General features: G+C 30.8%; 1 protein-coding gene across 2 annotated transcripts in view; it reads right to left on the bottom strand.

Moving 5' to 3' along the window:
* Positions 1 to 5,096: 5,096 nt before the first annotated feature.
* The window catches only part of LOC136979898 (four and a half LIM domains protein 2-like), a 31,462-nt gene continuing 24,248 nt past the window's right edge, over positions 5,097 to 12,310 (bottom strand). The window contains exons 1-6 of one of the 2 annotated variants that reach the window (XM_067275927.1): positions 9,010 to 9,895; positions 8,658 to 8,858; positions 6,282 to 6,456; positions 6,039 to 6,208; positions 5,778 to 5,964; positions 5,097 to 5,701 (exon numbers count right to left, since the gene is read on the bottom strand). In XM_067275927.1, coding sequence (XP_067132028.1) covers positions 5,544 to 5,701; positions 5,778 to 5,964; positions 6,039 to 6,208; positions 6,282 to 6,456; positions 8,658 to 8,858; positions 9,010 to 9,501 — 1,383 coding nt within the window. In that variant the 5' untranslated portion in view covers positions 9,502 to 9,895 and the 3' untranslated portion in view covers positions 5,097 to 5,543. Of the gene's footprint in view, positions 5,702 to 5,777; positions 5,965 to 6,038; positions 6,209 to 6,281; positions 6,457 to 8,657; positions 8,859 to 9,009; positions 9,896 to 12,310 lie in introns of those variants that run through there. The other variant, XM_067275926.1, reaches the window with a different exon arrangement.

The raw sequence follows: 12,310 nt of genomic DNA on the forward strand, positions 1-12,310 counted from the left end.
ATGTAAATTAAGTTAAAATAATGCAGGTATCAATATAAAAGTGGCTGAAGAGGATTTGTGGAATGCATTTCGGGCATACATAGTACCGAAATGAATTCCACGAATAAAATTATTCTTTGTAAAATAGGCTGGAGGAAATACAGTATTAGCAAAACCTCTAAAGAAAGGTCGTCTGCTGTGGAGAATAGTTTGTTCTTGGTGATTGGACATGGCGAGTAAAGAAGATATTTTTATCTGTTTATGTGTTTTTATGTTGTTAATAAAATTATTCTTTTAATGATGTGATCTCAATTATTTTGTCGCTTCAATACAATTTGATAAGTCTACTATATCACTACTAATTGGAAGTTTGAGATAATTAAGAAATTCATTGGAGGTACGAAGCTTATAATTAAAATTTGGTTGTGTTTCCTTGTTTCAGCTAAATTATTAAGCAATGAAGTAATTCGTTTAATATGAAACGATCCGTCATTGGTTTGTTTACTTAGCTGCTTGACATAGAAACGCGTCCTTTGTATTCAAAATTTCTTTATCAAATTTACTTTTGTATTTTATTTAAAAGTAATGTTTTAATAATTTACATACATTTCCCTAATAATTTACTTATTGAAGTTTGATTGTTTTTATATAATTTTAATATTTTATTCTAATGTTCAGACTCTCCAAAAGTTGATTTTTGGTCTGTGGCTTCCTTGAAATATTCAGTGACTCCAGTTGAGAAACACTTACGCAAAAGACCTGCTACTGCAGGAAGTTTTCGGAGAGTAATTCGTCCCTCACCATCCGGTTGCCTCATTGTGGGCCTGGTCACAAAGATCTTGATTAATTAAAAAGGTGCCCACGGCTGAAAGAATAATAATATAATTATATTAATTAAACGTAATTTTTCACACATCTAATAAACGAGTGATCAAATATCTGTAGAGGATTCCGGGTTCGAATCCGGGGTTTTGTTCAATATCGCAGAATTCTTGCTAAGTCTAGTAATGCTCCAATATTGAACTCGTTTCTAACTATTTCTTGATAGTTAAAAAAAAGTCCACCATTCCACCATTTATAGGAATAAAGATAAATAAAATGATATTTATCTGTTGATAAAATAATGAACTTAATCTATACTAAGAATAAAAGTTTCTTCTTTGTTAGACTGTATTGTTTGATTTCAAGTACAATAGTCTTCACGAGAAATTAGGCCTTAAGTTTCGTAACATGACCTATCTTCTTCTCGAGGTGCCATCCTTCGGAAGACGCGATCACTTTGATTAATTTCCTTCTGCAATTCTTGTCAACAATAACACAAAAATAGAGTTCAGAAAATGAAAAAATTCTAGAAAAGTTCATATTTAATTATGTTCTCTCCTTAGAAATTATAATTATTAATAATAATAAAAAAATTGCATGAATAGAAAAACATTACATAGAATTAAATAAAAAATTTTCCTGTTGTTATCGTTTGATTTGATTTTAATTTGGATATAATAATAGTGCCAAGCACTAACAATGTAATTCTCTCGTCCTGTTTTTTATTTTCTTCATGCGAATTATCTCCTAATCAAAAAGATAACTTGTTTTATTCTGTCCTGGTCTTTAAAAATGGTTATTTTGAACGATTAATTCTTTATATTTTCTGTTATACTTTGAATTCTGATGGATGTTGTCAAGAATCAAGGCACATTGTAAGTACAACCAATATTAAAGTTTGGTAATTTATTATAGTTATACTAGAGCAAAGTGTATACGTTTTAACTTCTATAGCAGAAAGTAAAGTGCAGATACAGATACCTGTTCAATACTTTTATTTTAATCGAGGGGACATTTTTATAGTTAAATGTCTCCTCTTCAGGACTTTCTGGAGCTGTATTGAGCTCCAGAAAGTCCTGAAAAAGGAAGGTGTTAATTATCTTAAAGTCTGGAGCTCATTGCTCCAGATTTTAAGATAATTAAGTATGGGCGTCCGCAGAAGATTTTCTAGGGTAGAAGCGAAGCTTGGAAACAAATAATTACATCAATAATTTTTTTTAAAAGATAAAGCATTCCCTGATCGAAAGTATAAGGTACTTGGCATATCTCAATCACTTCTATGATTATAATTTGTGGAATTACTCGATCCAGGGAGGGGGAAGTGTGTTTTCCCCTCTCTGCGGACGCATGGCTGTAAGTACAATACATAAAAATTAAGTTTTATTGTCAATTTGTCTGTGCCTTCAATGTGTTTATTATACAGCGCCGTATTTCCCTAGTGGGAGGATTTTGAAGCTGAAATTTTTTCTGTTATTCTGTTTTTTTCTTCACGTCTTTTAATAGTATAATTACTAAATTTGCCATCCCGCTTGTTCGATACAGCTCTAGAAAGCGTGAATAGGGATCGTTTAATTATTGCCACCCTACACTTTATAATAAATCGATTGATTTGTAATGTTTTTTAAAAAATAAATTCTATATTTTTAATCTAAAAATGTCTTATTTTAGTTTAAATTTATTGTAATGTAATTTTTTATATTTATAATTTAATCTGTAAATCATATAAAAATTGTTATTGTAATCACTAGATGGCACAAAGATAGTTTATCACACTTTAAGTATCAATTTAGATAATTAAACTATATAAATTCCAATTGTCATCTTTCCGTCTGTCATTCTTTTCTTAATCTCAAGAACGGAATTAGATAGATGAAAGAAGACTAGATATGGAAGCCTTAGGGGCAGGAGACCCCAATTAACTATATACGAACTTCCGATGCAAACCGCAAGTTACGTTATTTTAATTCAAAAATTTTTCCCTGAGAAGTGTTAGATAGTTGACCGGCACGACTCTATTGTTAAAGGGAAAGTATGATGTACAGTACTGGAGCAATCCACTATTAATTTGAGGTGGAGAGCATATTTATTATAAATTAAATAAATTAAAAATTGCTGTTTGGCATTGTGATGATGTCAAAATAAATAACTGCTCGTTTTTTCCATTAAAAATTAAATTAAAAGTTATCTTGATATGTCCACGGATTTAGCTTAGGTATGTGGCTATGGGGTTCCCGGGACCGAGTTCTGGCCACTACTGCCTGCATTTTCCACGAGTGTTGGATGGATCTCCAGGTCGTCAACTGAGGATGAGGCGGTTGCTCCCTCGGGATTTTGTGTTGCTGAACTCAATCGAGGAGACTGCAACTACCCGTATATTATCATATGGGCATGGTACCAGATAGTCGGTTTAGCAGCCGGTCAATCCCGGAACAATGGACTTTTTGGCTTGTGCTTTTAGTAGTTTTATACAATTACCCACCAATGGACGAGTGGATAAAACCATTAAACACTAATAATTGGTTGCGGGTTCGTGCCTTACTATCCGGCTCGCTACGTGGAGTTTTCGGGGTTTCTTCACATGTCTAATAGTAAATACACCCTACACGCAATCCTTAATTTAATTGCATATATATATATATATATATATATAATTATAAATATATATAATTTTTTATTATATATAATAAAAAATTTTTAAATATGTGAAAAGAAATAATGAATGTAAACTTAATTTTCTTTTATTTTTTATAATTATTATATGGGAATTTTAACTGCAATTCAATTTTAATTAATAAAATTTAATGTTTATTTTAAATAATTTTAGTAATTTTTGGTTCCATTTCGTTCTTCTTATGGAGAAGATTTAATAAACTAGTTTAAAATATTTTTTATTATTATTATTATATTGAACAAACATTTTCAGTCATTTTTATTGCCTACTTCAAGTTCTAAAATTTTAAAATTATAAAAATTTAAATAGTGGGTTATAATGAAAACATTTGTTACCAGTAAGATAAATAAATAGGTCTAACATTTATTAAATAATATTTTTGTCGTCAAAAGTATCATGAAAATTTGTTAATAATATGTATTTCTTCTCATATGAAATTGAATGGCGAATTTTTTTAAACATTAAATTACGGTTTAAAAAAAGTACGATAACAATCAATATTAAAATAGATACAATTGGAAAAAACAACAAAATAAATTTGATGGAATAAAGCAATGCAACACATGAACGATCTCTAAGAAGGTGTGCCTCCTAGGAAGACTTTTTATGCGAAAATGATCCCCGTTTAGGCATTAGACACGTAAAGAAAACTCGAAAAACTTCACGTGACAAGCAGTTTGTCATGTGCGATTCCGCAACCAACTATAGGACCAACTATAGTTTAGTGGTTTTATCCACTGGGCCATTTCTGGGCTGTTCTAGAAGGTGTTTTCATGTCTTCATTGAAAATGCACGAAATTATGTAAAGAATTCGCCATTGTGAGCTGCGTCAAAAAAAGAAAAAAATCGATCCTTGTATATGGTATTTGGTTTCGATAAAATTAATAAGTGGGCATGTTATTTTATATTTATATTTTATTTGTGTTTTTGTGTTTTATTTTAAAGAATATTAAATATTTTGAATATAATGTAATTAATAATTTGAGTTTTCATTATCTGATTTCATTCCTTTCAAAGTTATTATTTTATTGTTAGAACAGTCAATAACTCTAAACTGAATGACCTAGTTATTCTAGTCGTTAAAATTAGTCACAAAAATTTTAGTGCCGAATATTTCTAATAATAAATTGTTTAAATTTAAAACCGAAGTTTATACAAATTAAGAGTTTAAATCGTTCTACGCTGGATACAAGAAGAGTATTAATCAATAAAATGTAGCCATGATAACCACGTAGCATGGTATACACCGTGTGAAAGGTTCAAATTAGAAATTTATCCGGATATTCGTGATTTCTCGTGAAAAATACGAGTAATCATGTCATTTTCTATCTCTCACACATAGTGATCGATTCAATTGCCGGTCTGGCCCGTAGATCAGTAATGGGCATAAAGGCTTATTATATAACCTAAATCACAAAATATATCAATGCCTCGCGTTTACAAATTAGTTAATGAATTCGATCCAGGTGGTCTCATGTAGAAGCGATCAGTGTTAAAGGTGCCTCTATGGGAAAGAGAATATTGATAATTTTTAAAAACTGTAATTCTGTGATGTTTATTATTAATGATGATGACGATTTTTTCGGACACGCAATTTAAAAAACACTATAATAAAAAAAAGAACTTCGAGAACAATTATTTTTCTTTAATTTCCAGCAAAAATAACTTTAACAACAGAAACCTAGAACTGATTCACCATTAACTGACTAAGAGTCTAGACTGCAGGAACAAGAATATGATTGTATGTAATCATTATTATTAATCCGTGGGGTATTCTCATTTTCCACCAAAAATTTAACAAATATATATTGGCAGTATGTCTTTTGTTCCCAAAATATAGTATAAATTATGGATTAAAATATAACAATTTTCGAGTAATTTTTCAAATAACTCGAAATATTTATAAACTATGAAGTCAGAATCAAAGCGTTATATGTCCAGAGCACTAAAAGTTGAGCAAAAAAGTTGCTATTTCAATTTTTCAAGTGGCCGATTGGATATAAAAAGCCTTTTTTTTTTGTATAGCACCAAGGTTTATCGTTTCAGAATGCTAAAAATACTTGGATTCGTTTTACATCAATTTTTGTTTGGCGCAATCGGGGCATAATATGTCTGAACCATCCGTGATAAAACCCTTTCCAACGAGGGATAAATTACAGGAGGCACATAGGAAGCAATCGTTATGCCAGTTGCGATCTTCGAAAGATATAAAACGGGTTCCACCAATACCTGCAAAGTAAAAATTTCGGTTTATAAATATGCAAGAAGCTATCACACGATTACATAAAAGGTCTTAATCGATTACCTGTAATAGGTCTATTGCATGCATTGCATCTTTTAGCAAACAATTCACCAAAACATTCTGCACAGTAAGGTTTTTCATCACGAGATGTAAACCGCTGTCCAGCAAGACACATTTCACAATTTGTGCAACAGAAACATTCTCTGTGCCATGGTTCGTTTCGGTACGTTACACCACCAGTTGTGATAATCTAGAAATATTAAATATTTTATTAACCAACGTATAAATTATCTAATAACAGTTTCGAATGATCCCGATACTTACCTGATTGCATTTAACACACCGAGTTGAGAATTTTTGCTCGTAACAAGTGGTACAGAAAATATCGCTGTCGCGAGGAATAAAACTTTTGGTGCCAATTGGGTTGTTGCATTCGATGCAACAAAAACACTTCTCGTGCCATTGTTTTCCTTTATATTCCATCTTTTTGGTTCCTAAAGATTAAAATCGCAAATATGAGTAAAAGTTATAAATAACATTATAATATGGTCCTTATAAAATGTATACCTGCTCGAAAGACCTCATTACAAGCATCACATCTACTAGCAAATGAATTATCGTAACAATTGGCACAATATACTTTTTCGGACTTTGAACCGAAAGGCTTGTCAACTAATGACATTTGACATTTGTTGCACAAGAAGCACGATTCGTGCCAATGCTTCTCTTTGTAGGAAAGGTCCTATAAATAAAAATATAAATGAATTATATTTTTAAAAAATTAAGTAATTCACGTATAAATGTTTTATTAAAAATTATTATTTAAAAATTTCAAATATTCACATTATGCATATTGTATTCGGGAATGCACAAAATCTCGTTATTTTTCAAATAAATTAATTTATTATTATAAAGAAATTCTACTGTTTTCAATTATTTTTTAATGATTGTATTAAAGTAAGATGTATGTATGGGGCAATACGGTTACATAAAATGTGTGTATAATCAATGAAGTGTATAGAAGTATCAAAATAAAATTGATGCATATCTAAAAGAATATCGATATTTATTACTTAAGATATTATTAATTGTAATTAAGTTAATAAATTTCTTTTCTTCTCACGTAATTACTCAATTTGCGATTGTAATTAACTGGTAAAAGCAATGAAGAAGAATCAATAGAAAATAAAAATTTTTTGGTTTTCTCTGATAAGTATTTATAGAAGTCTTATCATATCCACTTTTAACGTCCTTTAATGTCCTTCCAACCTCTTCCAACGCAACATCAAAAATAGAGTTTAGAGAACAATGAAGTGCTGATTGGATGTTCATATATTAAACTTCAGACAACTGTCAACGTAATTGTGAAATAAACTGAAATTGGAAATTTCCCCCTCCCTTAATTACTACATAATAATTAATAAATGTATGAAAATTGCTTTTTAATGGAATTAATTCTGTAATAAATTATTAAGTCTTGTACCTTATATAATTAAAGTTATCATGTTCAATTATTTCTGATTTATTATATTAAAAAAAAAATTGTTTTAAATCTAAAAATATGAAGTGCATCATAGAAATATTTATCTATATAAGTTTCATTTTCTTGAAAACTTGTCACTAAATTGTGTTAGGGGAAACAAAAGCGCAACATTTTATTTTTATTTTTTCTTTTTACAAAATGTGTGGCAGCTGGCATTTTGTATCTCTACAAGTTCCAAAACTGAAATCCAGTATTTCCTGTTGAATATTTATTGCACGAAGCTTTGTTTCAATCTGCCAAAATCTATCTATTTACAGCAGATTCTAATTTAGTTGCTCCAAAATGTGTGGCATTATTATTATTATTAATTTTGTATAATTTTATCATTGTTATTTTTATTAAAAATATAATTAATTATTAATTTATTTATTCGATCTATTTCGTTACAGTTATTATTTTTTTAATTAAAAATCTTGGACTTCATTATGTATTTTTGAGTAATATCAACAATTAAATTAAAGATATAAATCTATAAAATTATTTATTATTTTCATAGATTTCTATATGAAAATTCTCCAGAATTATCGAAATAATTTTATCGAATAAGAACCGAAAACTTTCTCTGTTTAAACCTATCGAATTACATTATTTGTGTTTAGAAGTATTGAAAACGTCTTCTTAAAATGAAACGTAAAGGACGACACTTGTTCTTTTCGGTAATTAAACTAGAATTTTATGACTGCCGGCATTTCAGAAAAAAGCTATTTTTACGGCTATATTTACCACTGTTTAATTCAAAATAGATTTTACAATAATTATAGCGATGTTACTAGAGGTACAGTCACACACTTGGAATGTAGTACTCTATTTAAATCAAAGAGTGCAACAGTACTAATAGCTCCTCTGGCTCTTTTCCCATAATCTTTATTATTTATAATAAAATTGTCTAAGAAATAACGATTATTATAACTACAAAATAATAATTTATAACTTAAAACAGCTGTAAAAGAACTCAATCATAATACGTGCATATTAAAGTTTGAATATATATATATGGAATTATGTGCATTAATTAGATATAAGTTACTACTACCCGTCTGTAATTGATGCGAGCAATACATTTGCAAAATAAGATTGAATTTGTATGCTTGAGTGAAGAAACAAACACAACTGCAAAGGAATGCCATCCCAGATTATATTCCTGTTTCCTTTTATAACCAAGGCAAAAATCAACCAATGAGAAGATGCTTGAGAACGTAGTGTGTTCCCAAAACGGAACGTGTTTTGGAAAATAAAAGGGATAAAATGTGTAAATGAGAAAAACTTAACACATAAGTATTAGTGGAAGAAAAGTATTTAGCTATATCTGTATTGCACCAACACATATAGCCTACTTTTCGTATTGGTCGGTGATAAGCGAGCCTATCTATATACGGTATTAAAATATCTATAATTCTTACCTTGGAGTCGATACCAATGGGTTTCCCACATTCGTCGCAGGTGTTGGAAAACACCTGTTCGTAACATCGGACGCAATAGGGGTGTTCGTCTCTCAGAACGTATCTCTGACCAGTCAACGTTTCGTCGCATTGCCAACAGCAGAAATGAGTACTATGCCAATCTTTGGACATGGCTTTAGTATATTCTCCGGCGAATATGAGCTGGAAAGGTAACAAAAAATTATAATTAACAACGTCTGCATATTTTTAATTGTGCTGAACTAGGATTTCTGTAACGGCGAAACAAGTAGGCGTTAAAAAACTGTGCCAGGAGTAGGAGGGGGGATAATTTTAGAAATATGACTCGCCATACCGTATCAGAAGCGTTATCCTTTCCATCGCAAGTGTGTTTAGCGATGTTGTCAGAAGGAAGAGAAGAGACGAGAAAGGCGTCAGAGGTACGACAAGGACCGATCGAATGGCGCTTTTTATTTTTACGTAAGCTTTCTCTATCCTGAAGGCCGATGAAATCGTAAAAAGCAGTTTTGTGGTAAACAATAAATACGATAGAAGCGAAGGAAATTAATAATAAGAATATCGATTGCAGAAAGGCCATCAGATAGTGAAAGATGCGTCTGGGAGCAGGAAGTGGTCGTAGATAATGAATCCATGAGATAACCTTGCCAACGAAATATTTGGCAATGGCCGTGATGAAACATAGAAAAAACTGTTTCTTATCCGTGTAAGAACTGTCAGGAAAAGGTATGATTATAATAGGAACGTGTGCAAACTGTTGGCAGAGGGGATGGAAGGGAATTAAATGAAAATCCAATGAGATGGAACAAATGGATCTCGAGTAAGCCATAAAAATCTGCACCTGTTACTTTCCAGAAAATGTAGGCAGGAGTGTCTAAAAACGTGAATCAGAGCCCACTGGGTGTTATATAATCTTCAAAATCAGGTTTATGGATCTAAATTTAAAACTTTAATAAATTACACAACTTGGAAAGATTAATTCAGAAAATTAAACGGTTCCTCAATGAGCTTTATCGGCACATCAGATGACGGCTCTAAACAGTACTTAATTAAAACTCAAACTATCAGATAGAGTGCAATATTCTATTTTAGTCCTTTCAATGATTGCCATTCAGAAAACGAATGGCTCTTTAAGATGCTCGGATTATCAGATCCCTAGCTAATTGTCAAATAACTAATTAATATCAAAGACAAAAATGATTTAATCATAAAAAGAGTATATGAACTGTAGCTTTGTTTAATTGTTTCTATGAAATTTATTTAAATAATTTCAGCTAAAAATAAAATAAAAGTCATATTGCCGTATATCAGCTTACATTTCTAAGAAAACTACTAATTTTATATTTAGAAAACGTTTTAAATTATCACCGTAAACATCATTGCAACACCGTTCTTGTTATTACTAAAAATATATAAATATATTATTCAAATTATTTTGTTTTATCTGAAATAATTTGTTTTCCATTTCAGGTTTAATTCTTTTTTAAATCGTTTAAATCTAAGTATTAATTCTTTTCACAGAATAATCCATTACAGTTAAGGAATGTGTAGGATAATTTGTTATTCTGCCTTTACAGATTATTATTAGATCTAAAATTAAATAAGAATTTCTTATCGTTATATACAAAATTCGTTGTAATTATCAAGAATCGTATTGTTAGAGTGTGGATGTTCTCGTGTTTCTGTGGAAGGCCTTTGATAGCAAATAACTCTAGAAATTATCAAAATGATTTTCGATGCTGGTAATTTTCCTTAATATTTCGTATTCTTACCTCATTTCGTTCTTCGGGAACTCGACTTTCATCGACTTCTACTTCAACTTGCAATTTAGTCTTCTTCTTCGTCTTTTTCACTTTCTTGATTTCGGTATATTCTTCCATGGCTGTCGTTTGCAACAATTCGTCTTCCAGGTACACTCAGAGTGGGAGGTGAAACAGGTGACCCTCGACACCCCACTTTCGGTCACGTGCCTGTAGCGCACGCGAATAACCCAATAGGTGCCGTGTGCAAAACTTCCGAGGTTTAGACTTTCACACCAAAGATCCCTTAAAAGGAGAACGAAGAATGTTGTTGATAAAAGGCACTCCTCCACTCTCGCTCCGCCATTTAATAGTCGTTCGATGAGAAAACAAACTACACTATATTTGGAACAAACTTCGATACTTAAATAATTACTCAGGTTGACAAACCTTAGTAACTTCGTTATTCTTCTTTTGTTTGACGCCTGTCGAATCCAATTGTCAAACAAGAACTCATAAATCCGTTATGTAACAACGGCTAATTCCAAAATGCTGACGTAAGACAGATACATGATCCATTTTTACACATCTTCCCGGAGTGTTTGGTTTCCTTTTTCTTTTCCTCTTTTTTTATTCCTTCCTCTTTCATAAAGCCAGTAAACAGATGACAGCGGAATTATAGTCTTCATTCATTACGATTGATATCCCTCATAATTTATAAAGTGCAGAACTCATCCACCTGACGTTTCGTTTAGTTATACAGCCAAACATAACATTTGAAGTTTGCCAGAAGCTACTAGAACTATCAGTTTCAGCTTCAAACTGAGTTGTTTGTTTTATCGATAATAAAGATACTTAGTATTTTCTTTAATATAATCCTCTTAACTTACGTCAATCTTATATTCTAGAGACTTCAATACATCACATAAGGAGCCGTTTAATGTATAGTTCTTGTGGGATACAATAAAAGACGCCTTTCAGAGCTGTTAATTCATTGTTTCCAGCCATTTTATAATTAAATCTTTAAATAATACTTCAGTAGACTAGAGACGTCTACGAACTGAACTGAAAAAAAAGTATTTTTTTTCCTTCATTAGTTATTTTTTTCGTCACTCTCGCCATCTAGCGAACGAATTAGAAACGACGTGTAAACAGTAATTCGATGATCTAACATTCATTTGTTTATTTAACGACGGATGTTAACAGTTTAATGTGTTTAGAACATCGCAAAGTTTACTATCTGTTCGTTAAACAAATAATTATATTATATTATTTAATTTATAAAATGACGAAAGTTAAAATCTATGGGTAAAAAATTTTGCCTACAGATAAACCGCATCTGTTTAAGTTACATAGACACAACCATATGCTGAGCTTATAATACTTATAAGGAATTACACATAAAAGTTAAGAATGCGTGTATTTATAGATATATGAATCTCAATTTTAACAGATGTAAGGATTAAAGAGGCGATCTTTAAAACGGGGATAAGCTTTATAAGTGTTGCGAGACATGACCCATGTTTTCTTCTAATGCGATGGTATGTATACTTAACGGTTCTATTTACAGCTCCTTAAGTAGAATTGCTTTTTTCTATTTCATTTGATGCCTGTTCTTATATTAAAATATAGAAAATTACAAAAGATAAATATATAATAAATAAATATACTCAAAACAAAGTTGCAATGATGAAGGGGAGTTTTTTTTATCTCAGCTAACTGCTACATTTTTTTAAGAATTGATATAATTTTTCTTCTCCCTTATCGTGTATTAATAAAATTATTATATCTGTGTCTTTGTAATGGATTTTTAATATACACAATTCAAAGAATAAGAAAGCTAATTTACTGTATATGTTAAGCAGCGAAACTGGACCGTAGGCGCCTCTGAAGTTGATG

Source organism: Centruroides vittatus, unplaced genomic scaffold, assembly GCF_030686945.1.
Source record: "Centruroides vittatus isolate TY-2023 unplaced genomic scaffold, ASM3068694v2 contig_651, whole genome shotgun sequence".
NCBI classification, from domain to species: Eukaryota; Metazoa; Arthropoda; class Arachnida; order Scorpiones; family Buthidae; genus Centruroides; species Centruroides vittatus.